The sequence below is a fragment of the Camelina sativa genome, chromosome 11 (assembly GCF_030686135.1).
Source record: "Camelina sativa cultivar CO46 ecotype springtype chromosome 11, ASM3068613v1".
Classification (NCBI taxonomy): Eukaryota; Viridiplantae; Streptophyta; class Magnoliopsida; order Brassicales; family Brassicaceae; genus Camelina; species Camelina sativa.
The window spans coordinates 5,476,703-5,488,808 of NC_141890.1; the positions used below are offsets into that span (position 1 = coordinate 5,476,703).

The 12,106-nt window shown below is 35.8% G+C and overlaps 2 protein-coding genes across 20 annotated transcripts; one reads left to right on the top strand and one right to left on the bottom strand.

Moving 5' to 3' along the window:
• The first annotated feature begins 212 nt into the window (after positions 1-212).
• LOC147933653 (calcium-transporting ATPase 10, plasma membrane-type-like) lies at positions 213-9,601 on the top strand. Of its 18 annotated transcripts, none has more exons than XM_087476414.1 (35): positions 213-500; positions 1,093-1,278; positions 1,396-1,512; positions 1,589-1,628; positions 2,059-2,171; positions 3,018-3,149; positions 3,279-3,368; positions 3,744-3,813; positions 3,903-3,973; positions 4,060-4,143; positions 4,241-4,318; positions 4,400-4,474; positions 4,670-4,753; positions 4,829-4,911; positions 4,995-5,103; positions 5,202-5,257; positions 5,414-5,456; positions 5,561-5,644; positions 5,787-5,924; positions 6,019-6,081; positions 6,166-6,264; positions 6,396-6,506; positions 6,731-6,901; positions 7,024-7,083; positions 7,193-7,357; positions 7,434-7,550; positions 7,647-7,745; positions 7,923-8,060; positions 8,168-8,268; positions 8,370-8,415; positions 8,505-8,633; positions 8,715-8,822; positions 8,924-9,015; positions 9,129-9,223; positions 9,301-9,601. In XM_087476414.1, exons 2-35 carry the CDS (start codon positions 1,144-1,146, stop codon positions 9,303-9,305), a joined length of 3,201 nt encoding a protein of 1,066 aa, XP_087332540.1. In that variant the 5' UTR covers positions 213-500; positions 1,093-1,143; the 3' UTR covers positions 9,306-9,601. The 18 variants fall into 18 exon arrangements, 10 of the variants coding, with proteins under 10 accessions (XP_087332540.1, XP_087332532.1, XP_087332536.1 ...); XR_015573081.1 differs by having other exon boundaries at positions 215-500; positions 6,158-6,264; positions 6,981-7,083; XR_015573079.1 differs by having other exon boundaries at positions 215-500; positions 6,158-6,264.
• LOC104721871 (choline monooxygenase, chloroplastic) lies at positions 9,505-11,815 on the bottom strand. 2 transcript variants are annotated; one of them, XR_015573082.1, is made up of 10 exons: positions 11,353-11,786; positions 11,221-11,266; positions 11,017-11,152; positions 10,844-10,918; positions 10,524-10,742; positions 10,375-10,441; positions 10,115-10,236; positions 9,943-10,036; positions 9,824-9,874; positions 9,505-9,755 (listed from the first exon to the last, which is right to left on the bottom strand). XR_015573082.1 is itself a non-coding variant. In XM_087476418.1 (10 exons), exons 1-10 carry the CDS (start codon positions 11,660-11,662, stop codon positions 9,621-9,623), a joined length of 1,284 nt encoding a protein of 427 aa, XP_087332544.1. In that variant the 5' UTR covers positions 11,663-11,815; the 3' UTR covers positions 9,505-9,620. The 2 variants fall into 2 exon arrangements, 1 of the variants encoding a protein (XP_087332544.1); XM_087476418.1 differs by having other exon boundaries at positions 10,346-10,441; positions 11,353-11,815.
• Between the last annotated feature and the right edge of the window lie 291 nt (positions 11,816-12,106).

Consider the following 12,106-nt stretch of genomic DNA (forward strand, 5'->3'; position numbering starts at 1 on the left):
TAATTATTTAAAAGATTTTGTTAGTCTTATATTTAAATTATATTTTTATCTTTACTACAAAAATTAAAAATTTGTCTTTAAAACAAATGACATGATAATGTAATTTTTTACAATTTATAAAGTTAGTTTTATATATGTACTTCTAATTAATATAGAAGGATTAATTAAGAATTTAGTGGATTATATATTGAGGTAAGATTATATCAACAGAAATAGGAAATAAAGGAATATATCTTTTTGTTTTTATTTTTTCTAACAAAAAGTTTTTTGACGAGGAGTGACGAGTCAAAGCTGCTCTCTATACTTCCAGGAAGTTTCCTAAAGTTCTCTTTTCTCTCTCTTTCTCGTTCGTTCTCTTCTCTTATTGTTTGTTTGTTTGTTTTCTCGAGAAAGTGACGGGAAAATAATCCGGAAGAGAGAGTGAGTATTCTCTCATCAAACTACAAAAGGGAGAGAGCTGAGTAATCATCCTGAAACTTTCCTTCCGCCGATAATTTGAGGTATCTTTTTTTTTTTTTGATAATTTTGGATTCAACAGTAACCGTAGAGAAAACTTTTTTTGGTTGTTTCTTCTGGAATCGCCAGAGATTTATGTTTTTTTTTTCTCCCTTCTCTTTCTTCGCCTTTTTGCTTCTGCTACTTTGTGGTTTGTTTATTCGAATCTCCGGCACGATTCACGATGTTAGTTACCCTACACGATTGTTGTTGTTGGACCACTTCTAAAAAGCAAAAAACTATTTGTTTTTTACTGAGCTTGTTTCTGCTTCTTCTTCGCTTTGAATTTTGAAATTTCCTCGCCACGATTTGGTGCTTCTTCTGGGAATCGGGATACCAAAGTTTGTTTGGTTTCTGATGCTGGTGAGAGGATTGGTTGTTGTTGCTGCGTTTTGGAACAGTGTAATGTGAGAGTTGTTAAGCTAGCTGTATCGTCTTTGGATTGATTTGGTTTTTGGGATTTTTTTTTTTTTTTTTTTTTGGTATTGGATTTGAGATTTGGGAATTTTTTTGTTGTTGTTTATGTTGAAGGAGATAAATGCGGAAAAAGCTATATTGTGTTTTACTAATTTGGGTGTGTTTTTTTGCGTTGTTTAGCTTAAAGAAGAGAGCCTATAGGCTAGGGTTGCTATCTTTCCTGCGACAGCCATGAGTGGACAATTTAGTAACTCTCCAGACAAGGACGTGGAAGCTGGTACCAGCAGCTTTAATGACTATGAAGATAGTCCGTTTGATATTGCTAGCACTAAGAATGCTCCTGTGGAGAGACTACGCCGTTGGAGGGTAATTTTGCTCTACTTCCACTTGTGATTTGTTTCATTGCATTTGCATTTAGGCTTTCTTTGTTTTGTTGTCTTCAACAATTGGAAACCAATTTTATTTTTTTTATGGGTTTTGTAGCAAGCTGCGCTTGTACTTAATGCTTCTCGTCGATTTCGATATACTCTGGACTTGAAAAGGGAAGAAGACAAGAAACGGATGCTGAGGAAGATGAGAGCGCATGCCCAAGCGATAAGAGTACATAAGCTTTGCTACTAAATTTTCTTGATTTAATGTTTTGGTGGTATCTAAGTAATGTTGTTTTTTTCCTTAGGCTGCACATCTTTTTAAAGCAGCTGCAAGCCGAGTAACTGGTAAGTTCTTTCTGTTTCTAATTCTTTCCTTCAATTTAGTTTTTTCCCCATTCCATTTTGTGAAGCATGTATTTGTTCTCCTGCAGTGTTGTAGGGGTTGAGTAATTGCCATTTTAATACCTTATTTTTAGCTGTGCAGTCACAAGTTCTGTCGGGATGATCGTTGTTTTGATGACTCATGTTTTGCAAAATGTGATTGATCTTCATTGCAAATGGGTTGAGTCGATTATCTTCTAGATGTAGCATGAACAGTATTAAGAACTGTAGTTTTGCGGCCTGTTTTCTTGGATATAGACATCATTGTAGAAATTATTGATGGTTCCAAGTTTCTGATTCATTTACATCAGTTGATTGGGTTATTACTTTTTCTGTAAGGAAATTTTGTTTCTGATTAATATGCTGTAGTTGACTGAGGTTTATCTCTTTTTAGGAATTACAAGTCCACCTCCGACTTCTGGTGGTGGTGATTTTGGTATTGGACAGGAGCAGATTGTATCGATTTCAAGAGATCAAAATATAGGATCGCTTCAAGAACTTGGAGGGGTATGTCTTTGCTTTTGCTGATCTTTTACTTTTCTCTGCGGCCAATTATTTCTCAGCTACGAAACTCATATACAGTAAAACCTCTATAAATTAATACTCTATAAATTAATAAACACTATAAATTAATAAATTTTGCTGGTCCCAAGTCGGGCCAGTGTAAAAATTAACAATATTCGATAAGATAATAAGATAATAATTTTTTCGAAATCTCCTTATAAAATATGGTCCCAATAATATCATAAATTAATAATTATGTAAATTTATATATATATATATATATATACTGATATAATAGTGTATGTTTCTCCTAAAGCTCAATTCTATAGAACAATTGTAATGTTGTATTTTCAACCTATAATGATATCTCTAAAATATTTTATAACATGTCATACAAATAATTAAATTTAAAGTTTTAATTTTTAGATATGCATCATTTACAATTTGATAATTTGACAGATTATTAAAATAGGAGAATTGATATTATTATTCATAGATTTGAATTTATGTGTCTCATGTGTATAAGTCAATTTGTCTATAATATTTGTAATTTATTGTAAATAATGCTTTCTAAATATTACAAGTTCAATTCCTAAACCATAAAATTTATAACATCCGAAAGTTTAATCTTATTTTGCTATAGTTGTTCCAATTCATAATTTTTAAAAAAATAAACAATTAAAAATATATCTATAAATTAATAATTATTAATTTACACTATAAAATAATAATTATTAATTTATAGATAAATTAATATCACTATAAATTAATAAAATGTCTTAGTCCCAACATTATTAATTTATAGAGGTTTTACTGTATGTTTATTTATACTCTCTTTTCTTCCATTAGGTCAAAGGGTTGTCTGACTTGTTAAAAACCAACTTGGAGAAGGGTATAAATGGGGATGATGATGACATACTGAAAAGGAAATCTGCTTTTGGATCAAACACATACCCTCAGAAGAAAGGGAGGAGTTTCTGGGTATTAATACTTTTAAATCTTTTGTTTTTAGTAGCTTCCATAACTGTGAGATTTTTCCGCTTCAGCCTGTGAAGCTATCCAATCAACTAATATCTTGATATCTTTCGTTTTTTCCCTCATGTTCGACAGAGGTTTGTCTGGGAAGCTTCTCAAGATCTTACGTTGATCATACTGATTGTAGCAGCAGCTGCTTCTTTGGCATTGGGAATAAAGACCGAGGTATTCAGTTTAGGAATTGATACATTATACAGTATTTGGCTCAGCGCATACCTTGGAAATTTGAAGTCCTTTTCTATGTGTCATAGTTTTAGAACAATTGACTGAGACTTATTTTAAAAAATACTATCCAGAATTACTGTACCTCTCAGTATTAGAACGAGTTACGCCTTTCTCGTCTTTTTTTTTTTTTTTTCTGTCTTCCATATCGATGTAGCTCGATAGCACATCTGTCGACTATTTTTTACTTTGTCTTTGTACTCATTCTAAGCTTTCTTGCTCTAAGAGGGTAGAAAGTTGGTTTATCTCTATTATCCAAACTTTTGCAGTTTTCTTTATTCTTCCTGATCTTTTGGTACTTTTTGGCTGTCTACTTAGGGTATCGAAAAGGGATGGTACGATGGCATCAGTATTGCGTTTGCCGTTCTTCTTGTCATTGTGGTGACTGGTATTGATATTCCTTGCTGAATTTGATTTCACTCATACATTTGACTGCTGGGTGTATTCCACTAATTTGTATACCTTTTCCCTTGGCAGCTACCAGTGATTACCGGCAATCTCTTCAATTCCAGAACTTAAATGAAGAGAAAAGAAATATACGTATAGAGGTGATAGCTTGGATGATCATGCAGCTCATAGATGATACCATTTTTTGTTGGTTTAATTTTTAAACGTGCATCATGCATATGACCAGGTTACCCGCGGTGGGAGAAGAGTTGAGATTTCAATTTACGACATTGTGGTAGGCGATGTCATACCCCTCAATATTGGTGATCAGGCAAGTTGCATGAATTTGTCAATGCAATTTTTCTTAACTCTTTTCCGAATTTCAGAATAGATAGAATTTATATTTGATCTGCAAATAATTTTCGTAGGTACCTGCTGATGGAGTTTTAGTTGCTGGCCATTCCCTTGCAGTTGATGAGTCCAGCATGACTGGAGAGAGCAAAATTGTATGCTTTACGCTCTTCCTTAGCATTTGCAACAAATATTATCTTTGCATTTCATGCTTCTGAGATAGCTGTTTTCCGCAGGTTCATAAAAACTCCACTAAGAATCCATTCCTAATGTCCGGCTGTAAAGTTGCAGATGGCAATGGGACAATGTTGGTAAGACTTGACGGTCACTTACGTTTACTTTTACATTCTGGAGAAAAATTGTGAGATGATTAATTGGTGAACAAAGATATCCGTTGTTGGTGAATGGTTGCAGCAAAAACATTTTCTATTTATGGCGTCAAAACATCTGATTTGGAGTTTCTTCTCAGATTTATTATTTAAGTCTATTTTGTTTTTGAAACTCAGGTTACTGGGGTAGGGGTCAACACTGAATGGGGCTTACTTATGGCTAGCGTCTCAGAAGACAATGGTGGAGAAACACCATTGCAGGTGACTATCAACTTTCCTCAGTTCATATTTTGTGGTTATTGTTGCTCAATATTTATCCGTACTTTGGTTCTTCAGGTGCGCCTGAATGGTGTTGCAACATTTATCGGGATTGTGGGGCTCACAGTTGCTGGCGTTGTATTATTTGTCCTAGTCGTCCGGTGCGTTTAAATTTCATTTTGACAACTAAGTACTGTGTGGAGTGAATGTCAGTGGTTATTGAACAACTCTTTGTTCTCTGCAGCTACTTTACCGGTCACACGAAGAATGAACAGGGAGGGCCACAGTTTGTTAGAGGGAAGACAAAATTTGATCATGTGCTAGATGATCTTGTTGAAATCTTCACTGTTGCAGTAAGTGTTTCTTTAGAAGAAATTAGCATGGCTAATACAGTCGTCAGCTACTTATTCACATCTCTGGCCGTTCTTCTCAACTTGTCTGAGTATTGTAGGTTACAATCGTTGTAGTGGCAGTGCCTGAAGGGCTTCCGTTGGCTGTTACCTTGACGTAAGTCTTTTGTCTCTTCTATATACATATTTTAATAATAGCAATTGGCCTTCAGAGTTGGAAAGGATTCTGTTATAACGTGGTCAAACTTTATAGATGTTGATGGATCTGCTGTAAAAAAATTTCTCACTGATCTTTTTTACTTCTTACTGGCAGTCTTGCGTATTCCATGAGAAAAATGATGGCCGATAAAGCTTTGGTATGTATATTTTAAATTTTGGGTCTAAATAGTTTGCTTGAAAAGGAATTCAAAATATATTATGTGAATGTTGCTTGCAACTTAAAAACAAATTTTAATTTCAGGTGCGTAGGCTTTCTGCTTGTGAGACCATGGGGTCTGCAACAACAATTTGCAGTGATAAGACTGGAACTTTGACCTTAAACGAGGTGAATCTTAATGCTAACTTCTTTCTGTATTTGCTATTGCTAACACACTAACATTTACCACAGGCTCTCCTAGTTGTGAGCTTTTGCTATTTTAAATTTTGTGCCGAACAAGCGAGTCCCCTAATACTTTCTCTTTTCTCAGATGACTGTTGTTGAGTGTTATGCTGGGTTCCAAAAGATGGATCCTCCGGACAGCAGCACAAAATTGCCATCTGCTTTTACATCCATACTTGTTGAAGGAATTGCTCATAATACAACCGGCAGTGTCTTCCGATCTGAAGTAGGATTAAAATTCTTTGGATCTTTACTGATTTCCTGTTTGGTTTCTACTCAGCTTATATAATGTAATAATGTGTATGTTTTGCTGATGACAGAGTGGTGAGATTCAGGTTTCTGGATCTCCGACAGAAAGAGCAATTCTTAATTGGGCGATAAAGGTTTATTTTTCAGCTACATTTTCTGTTTCCAGTTTTATAGCGGTGAGGAGAACTTATCTTTTTATATTTTGATAAGCTGTGCAGTTAGGAATGGATTTCGATGCTCTTAAGTCTGAATCTTCTGCTGTACAATTTTATCCATTCAATTCAGAGAAGAAACGGGGAGGCGTAGCAGTGAAATCAGTAACGTTCTCATTTTTTTTTCATTTTCTCAACAATGTTTTCGTAGATCTTTTGCTTTGTTTTTGGTTTCTCACTTATGGTTGTTTCCACTTGTTAATCACCATCATAACAAACTTCTAATTCAATTTCAGTCAGATTCGAGTGTCCATGTTCACTGGAAAGGTGCTGCCGAAATTGTTTTGGGTTCCTGCACACAATATATGGATGATAATGAGAGTTTTGTAGATATGAGTGAAGAGAAGGTCAGTAATTATGTCTCTCTTTCATGATATAATAATATGTGTTCAAAGTTTAACTTATCATTGTGTCTTGAATCAAGACCGTTTTCTTACTGCAAGTCCAAGTCAGTTTTTACTCTTATATTTACGCTATTAAACCTTTGTATCCCAAATCAGTGCCAGATTTGGTAATGCGAGTCTTAATGGAAAGTACATGTTTTTTCTTATGAAAAGTCTTGTTCTTTCAGATGGCTGGCTTAATAGATGCTATCAATGATATGGCTGCAAGGAGTCTGCGTTGTGTTGCAATTGCCTTCAGAAAATTTGAAGTGGACAAGATTCCAACTGATGACGAGCAACTTTCTAGATGGGTATTACCTGAGGATGATCTTGTATTGTTGGCTATCGTTGGTATTAAGGTAAGCATCCCGTATTCCGAGTTCTCCTTTCCATTTAGAATAGTCTTGTGATCTGCCTTAATGTGGTTCTTTATACCAGATGGCCATTCATTGAAGTATTTTTATCTGCCAACACATTGTAGGATCCTTGTCGCCCAGGTGTCAAAAATTCAGTTTTACTATGTCAACAAGCTGGAGTCAAGGTCCGTAGAGATCTCATTTGCTTCTTTCCCTGATGGTTTCTCTTCATAGATATTCTAGACTCCTCCGTTCATGGGCGTATAGGCTTCTAATTTCCATTATTGGCCTCAGGTTCGTATGGTGACGGGTGATAACATTCAGACTGCCAAAGCAATTGCATTGGAATGCGGTATATTAGCTTCAGACTCTGATGCTAGTGAGCCTAATCTGATTGAAGGAAAAGTATTTCGATCCTTTTCAGAAGAAGAAAGAGATAGGATTTGTGAAGAGATATCTGTAAGAGCCTTACGATTTAGGTTTAAGATTGAAGACAGTTATTTAATGGTACCTGACATTGTTGATGAACTTGAAGGTAATGGGTAGATCATCACCCAATGACAAACTTCTTCTTGTACAATCGCTGAAGAGAAGGGGACACGTCGTGGCTGTGACTGGTGATGGAACCAATGATGCTCCTGCACTGCACGAGGTTCAATATTTTTTATGTCGACCTCAGACATGTAACCTTTAAAAAACACTGTTGATATTGAGGATCACACTTTCTGTTTTGTCCCCTGAATTTCAGGCAGATATAGGACTCGCTATGGGTATTCAAGGCACCGAAGTTGCAAAGGAAAAGTCAGACATCATTATCTTGGATGACAACTTTGAATCCGTTGTGAAGGTTGGTATCCTTGGAAACCAAGGGATTTAATTTTTTTTATAAAGTAAGCTTCATTTTCTGTTGCATAATACTTTTGGAATTATTTCCTCAGAAATTTCAAATGTTCTCCTTTGGGGGTATTTATGATCTTTTATTTATCCTGAATAGGATTCCATTTAAGTAATCTGATTCCTATAGGTTGTCCGTTGGGGTCGATCTGTGTATGCCAATATTCAAAAGTTCATCCAGTTTCAGCTCACAGTGAATGTCGCAGCTCTTGTCATCAATGTTGTGGCTGCTATATCCGCGGGTGATGTTCCTCTAACTGCAGTACAGGTTTGATATTATAAATTTAATCCACTTCTTTATAATCCACACAAAAGTATTCACTTGTAAACAAATAGTTCCATGTCGGTAAAGAGTCTTCTCCCCTGTCTTTGTAGCTTCTCTGGGTCAATCTTATAATGGATACTCTTGGGGCTCTTGCTTTAGCCACTGAACCACCAACCGATCACTTGATGGATCGATCTCCTGTTGGCAGAAGGTACCTCTTCTTATTTGACTTGAGAAAGCATGTTAAGTCTTGCATGGTGATCATAGTTTCTCTTCAATTTGTACATAATTATATTTATCTTTTGCTCTCAGAGAACCTCTCATCACAAATATCATGTGGAGAAATTTGTTTATACAAGTAAGCTATCTTCTTCTTCTTACTCTAGTTCTCTAAAAATCACAATGGTTAAGCCTTTTCTGGGTTCTAAATGTTTTGCATATCATTAGGCGATGTACCAAGTGACAGTCTTGTTAATCCTCAATTTCGAGGGAATAAGTATCCTTCATCTGAAGAGTCACAAAAACCCAGAGAAAGTGAAGAATACCGTTATCTTCAATGCGTTTGTCATCTGCCAGGTAAAAGATATTGAGTCCTCTGTATAATAATAATAAAAGCTTGGGCACAGCAGAAAGCAAACTGATGTATAAATTTGTTAGATCTTCAACGAGTTCAACGCACGGAAGCCAGATGAAATAAACATTTTCCGTGGAGTTCTCAGGAATCACCTTTTTGTGGGCATCATCTGTATCACCATTGTGCTCCAGGTACTCAATTCTTCCTCTTCTGTTCCTCCAAGTAACTTTTTTTTTTGTACATCTGAGACATTAACATACCGTTTTATTGCTTGTTGTTTACTGTTTAATAGGTAGTCATTGTCGAGTTCCTTGGAACATTTGCCTCAACGACTAAGCTTGATTGGAAGATGTGGCTCGTCTCGGTTGGAATCGGTTCCGTCAGGTTTGTTTGTTAACTTTGTCATCAAAGAGTTTTGATTAGGTGAAAACAAGAACTAGTAGATACATTTTTTCATAAACTTACCAGGTAGATTTTGTTTTATGTTATATAACCAGTTGGCCTTTGGCGGTAATCGGAAAATTGATACCGGTTCCAGAAACTCCAGTCAGCCAATACTTTAGAATAAACCGGTGGAGAAGGAACTCATCAGGTAGTTAAAGTAGTTACCTTTCCTTCGCTATAGACAAGCCATTAAACGCATCTAAAGCTTTTTTTCTATTGATTCAGGTTAATAATTAGTTTGAAAAGAGAAAGCGGTTAAATACCTAAGGTGGGTTAGTGGTATCCAACTTGTGAATACTTTTACTCTCTTAGTCTCTCAGTATTTTCGCAGACGGCTTCTTCGTTTTAAAATCAAACAAATGAAATATATACCTATTTTTGTTTAGTTGTTGTTAATCCTGTTACCTTAATCCTTAAATGCTAAGTCTCTACACAAGGAGGCTTCATTTTATACTTGCTTTAGAGAGAATACAGCTGTAGAATATTCACATAAATGCATGCATATATACATATATGTTACAAGTAACTATCTGGAGACTAGAGTTTCAAAGTTTGAGATTCTGATGTAACAAACAATGGAAGTGGTGCATTGGCTTCTCCACAAGAGTATATCTTCCTTTGTCATAGGCCTGAGATTCGAGACCCCTTTGAACACTCTCACACAACACAACATCTTCCATCTGATACACCAACCGTACACGTTCCATTAACTATTTCTCGGCATAATGAGAGTCATTCATTCTCGTACCTGAACTTTGTCGCTTTCTTCCAAACTTCTCTTGATAAAAGCTTCATCATCCTTAAAGCCAAAAGAAGATTTTAAAGATTGCTATACAGGCCTGAGATATATTGTGTCTGCTGTTTTACCTTTAAAGAAGGATCAAGAAAATAGTCGAAGATGACTTTGCATCTCCTTGGTCCTAATGGTACCACTAGATTCGTGTCCATCCAAGGTCCATACCTTTCAAACATAACATCCACAAGAGTGAGTAAAGTCACTTAGCGATGAGCTGAGCAATTGAGTTGATGTATATTTTACCTATTTATCATGAAATTTGGGTAGACAAAAGCATAAAGAGCTTGAGATCCAAGCCTATCAAAACCATCTTCGCCAGCCTTGGAACCACCTCCACATTCTTGGATACTAACCTTTTCGAATATCTGATATCTTAAAACAGTAAGTCCATCACAAGCCAACAAACTAGAGAATAGAATCATGCATTGGAAGTCCGAGTCTGACAGTAGCTCGTATTCAGCAAAATGAATATACCGTTGTAGAATAGGTTTCGAGATTGAGACCTGACATCAAACCTTTATGTGCATATGGTACATGATACCCACCATCTAAGTAGTTATCACAGAAAACCTGAAAATGTTTTCAGTGATCCATCATCAGTTTTTGTAGTTCTGTTGTTTAAAAAGAGTATATAGTCAGAACAAGATTTCACCTTCCAATTACAATCCATAGTGTATTCGCGTCTGCAAATGAAACTAAGCGGGGAATCAACTCCACCTTCGCTCAACCTTCCCACAGAAGTCCCAAGCCATTCTGATGCCACTAATGCATCATCACTCTCATCTTCTCCTTTCCTCGATGTGGCTTGAGTTACCTTGAGGAGAACAAAAGGTCCCCAGACAGCCACTCGTAGAGGTTTAAGTCCCATTTCCTGTTTCCTCAAACAGTCAAGTAAGAAAATTCAAAACTCTTCCGTCCTTTCAAAAAAAAAGTGAAAGACCACAATGCTTATATCTAAACAACATGCCATACATTTAAAGCAAAGTTCTCTATCCCAGTCATTCTAGTAGCTTTGACAAGCGACCCACTCAAGCTATACGTCCATCCCTGCCACAAAGAATGACATAATAAGACGAAAAAACCGTATTCATTCACTGCATAATCATCATATAGAGTAAAGGCTTCAAGCCTCTAAAGGAGCTTACATGATAAGGGCAGACAAAACAAGACTTTTTCCCATTTCCAGACGCCAAAATAGAAGCATGGTGAGAACATACATTATGAAAAGCATGAATCTTTCCATTATCATCTCTACACACAACATATTCTACACCCCCAAGCCTGCACCAAGTCATACATATTGAACAAGACTGACATAGAACAATCTGATCTGTACATGGTTTACTTACCTCCCAGTGAAGAAGTCACGACTCTCTTTAATCTGATCAGAGTATCCTGACATATGAAGTGGCAAAGTAACAAACTTTACAGAAACATTTAACTAACTAACTAAGTGTAAGTGTGAATTTTTTTTTACTAACCTACGGCTTGCCATCCTCCATAGAAGACACGATCGAGCTCGTAACTGTAGAATTGAGGATCAGTGTACCACGAGCTCGGCGGAGTAGATGCTCTCTCCAACGGAATCTTCGGATCAAACTCCGTCACGAGCTTATTGATATCTGAAACGGCGAAGACTCTGCTCGGACTGAGATATCTTCTCCGACTAAATTGAGAGACTGAAACGCCAAATTCACCATGAGAACTGAAATTTCCTTTGGTGGATTTTAGCGTCGGTGTTAAATATTCCTTCAAAGTCGCCGTTGACCTGATCATCATCATCGTTGTCATCTCCGGCGGTTCTTTTTAATTCCGATGGCTGTCTAAACTAACCGGAGCTTTACTTCGGAGTTATTTTTACAAGTGGCATCAGTATTTTTGATTAATTCTGTTTTCACCCCCACAAATTTCGATTTGTTAATTTTCGGACTCTCATTATGAAACAAATAAAAGATTTAGAGCAAAGTCTATTTCATATATTATTTCTATCAATTTTTTTACTTCTTTTTTTAGCCCAAAATAAAAAAAAAAAAAAATACAATTGAGTATCGACAATTTTTTTTTAAAAAAAATTGCAATTATCATCTATTTAATTGGGTGACTAAATTTTTACCTATAGTTTGTACTTTTATCATCTAGTAATTATATTTTGCCCATAATCTTATATATTTTCCTAATGGTTTTGCTTATTTATTTCTTGTTTGCTTATAAAAAAAAAAAAAATACTACTTATGA

Excerpts from the sequence above, each read along its gene's own strand:
- LOC104721871 (XM_087476418.1), bottom strand. The coding sequence starts at position 11,662 with ATGACAACGATGATGATGATCAGGTCAACGGCGACTTTGAAGGAATAT. Across the intron at positions 11,153-11,220 it reads CGTGACTTCTTCACTGGGAG|GCTTGGGGGTGTAGAATATG; the intron begins GTAAGTAAACCA and ends GACTTGGTGCAG. Across the intron at positions 10,037-10,114 it reads CCAAATTTCATGATAAATAG|GTATGGACCTTGGATGGACA; the intron begins GTAAAATATACA and ends TATGTTTGAAAG.
- LOC147933653 (XM_087476406.1), top strand. The coding sequence starts at position 1,144 with ATGAGTGGACAATTTAGTAACTCTCCAGACAAGGACGTGGAAGCTGGT. Across the intron at positions 1,279-1,395 it reads AGAGACTACGCCGTTGGAGG|CAAGCTGCGCTTGTACTTAA; the intron begins GTAATTTTGCTC and ends TGGGTTTTGTAG. Across the intron at positions 3,369-3,743 it reads CATTGGGAATAAAGACCGAG|GGTATCGAAAAGGGATGGTA; the intron begins GTATTCAGTTTA and ends CTGTCTACTTAG.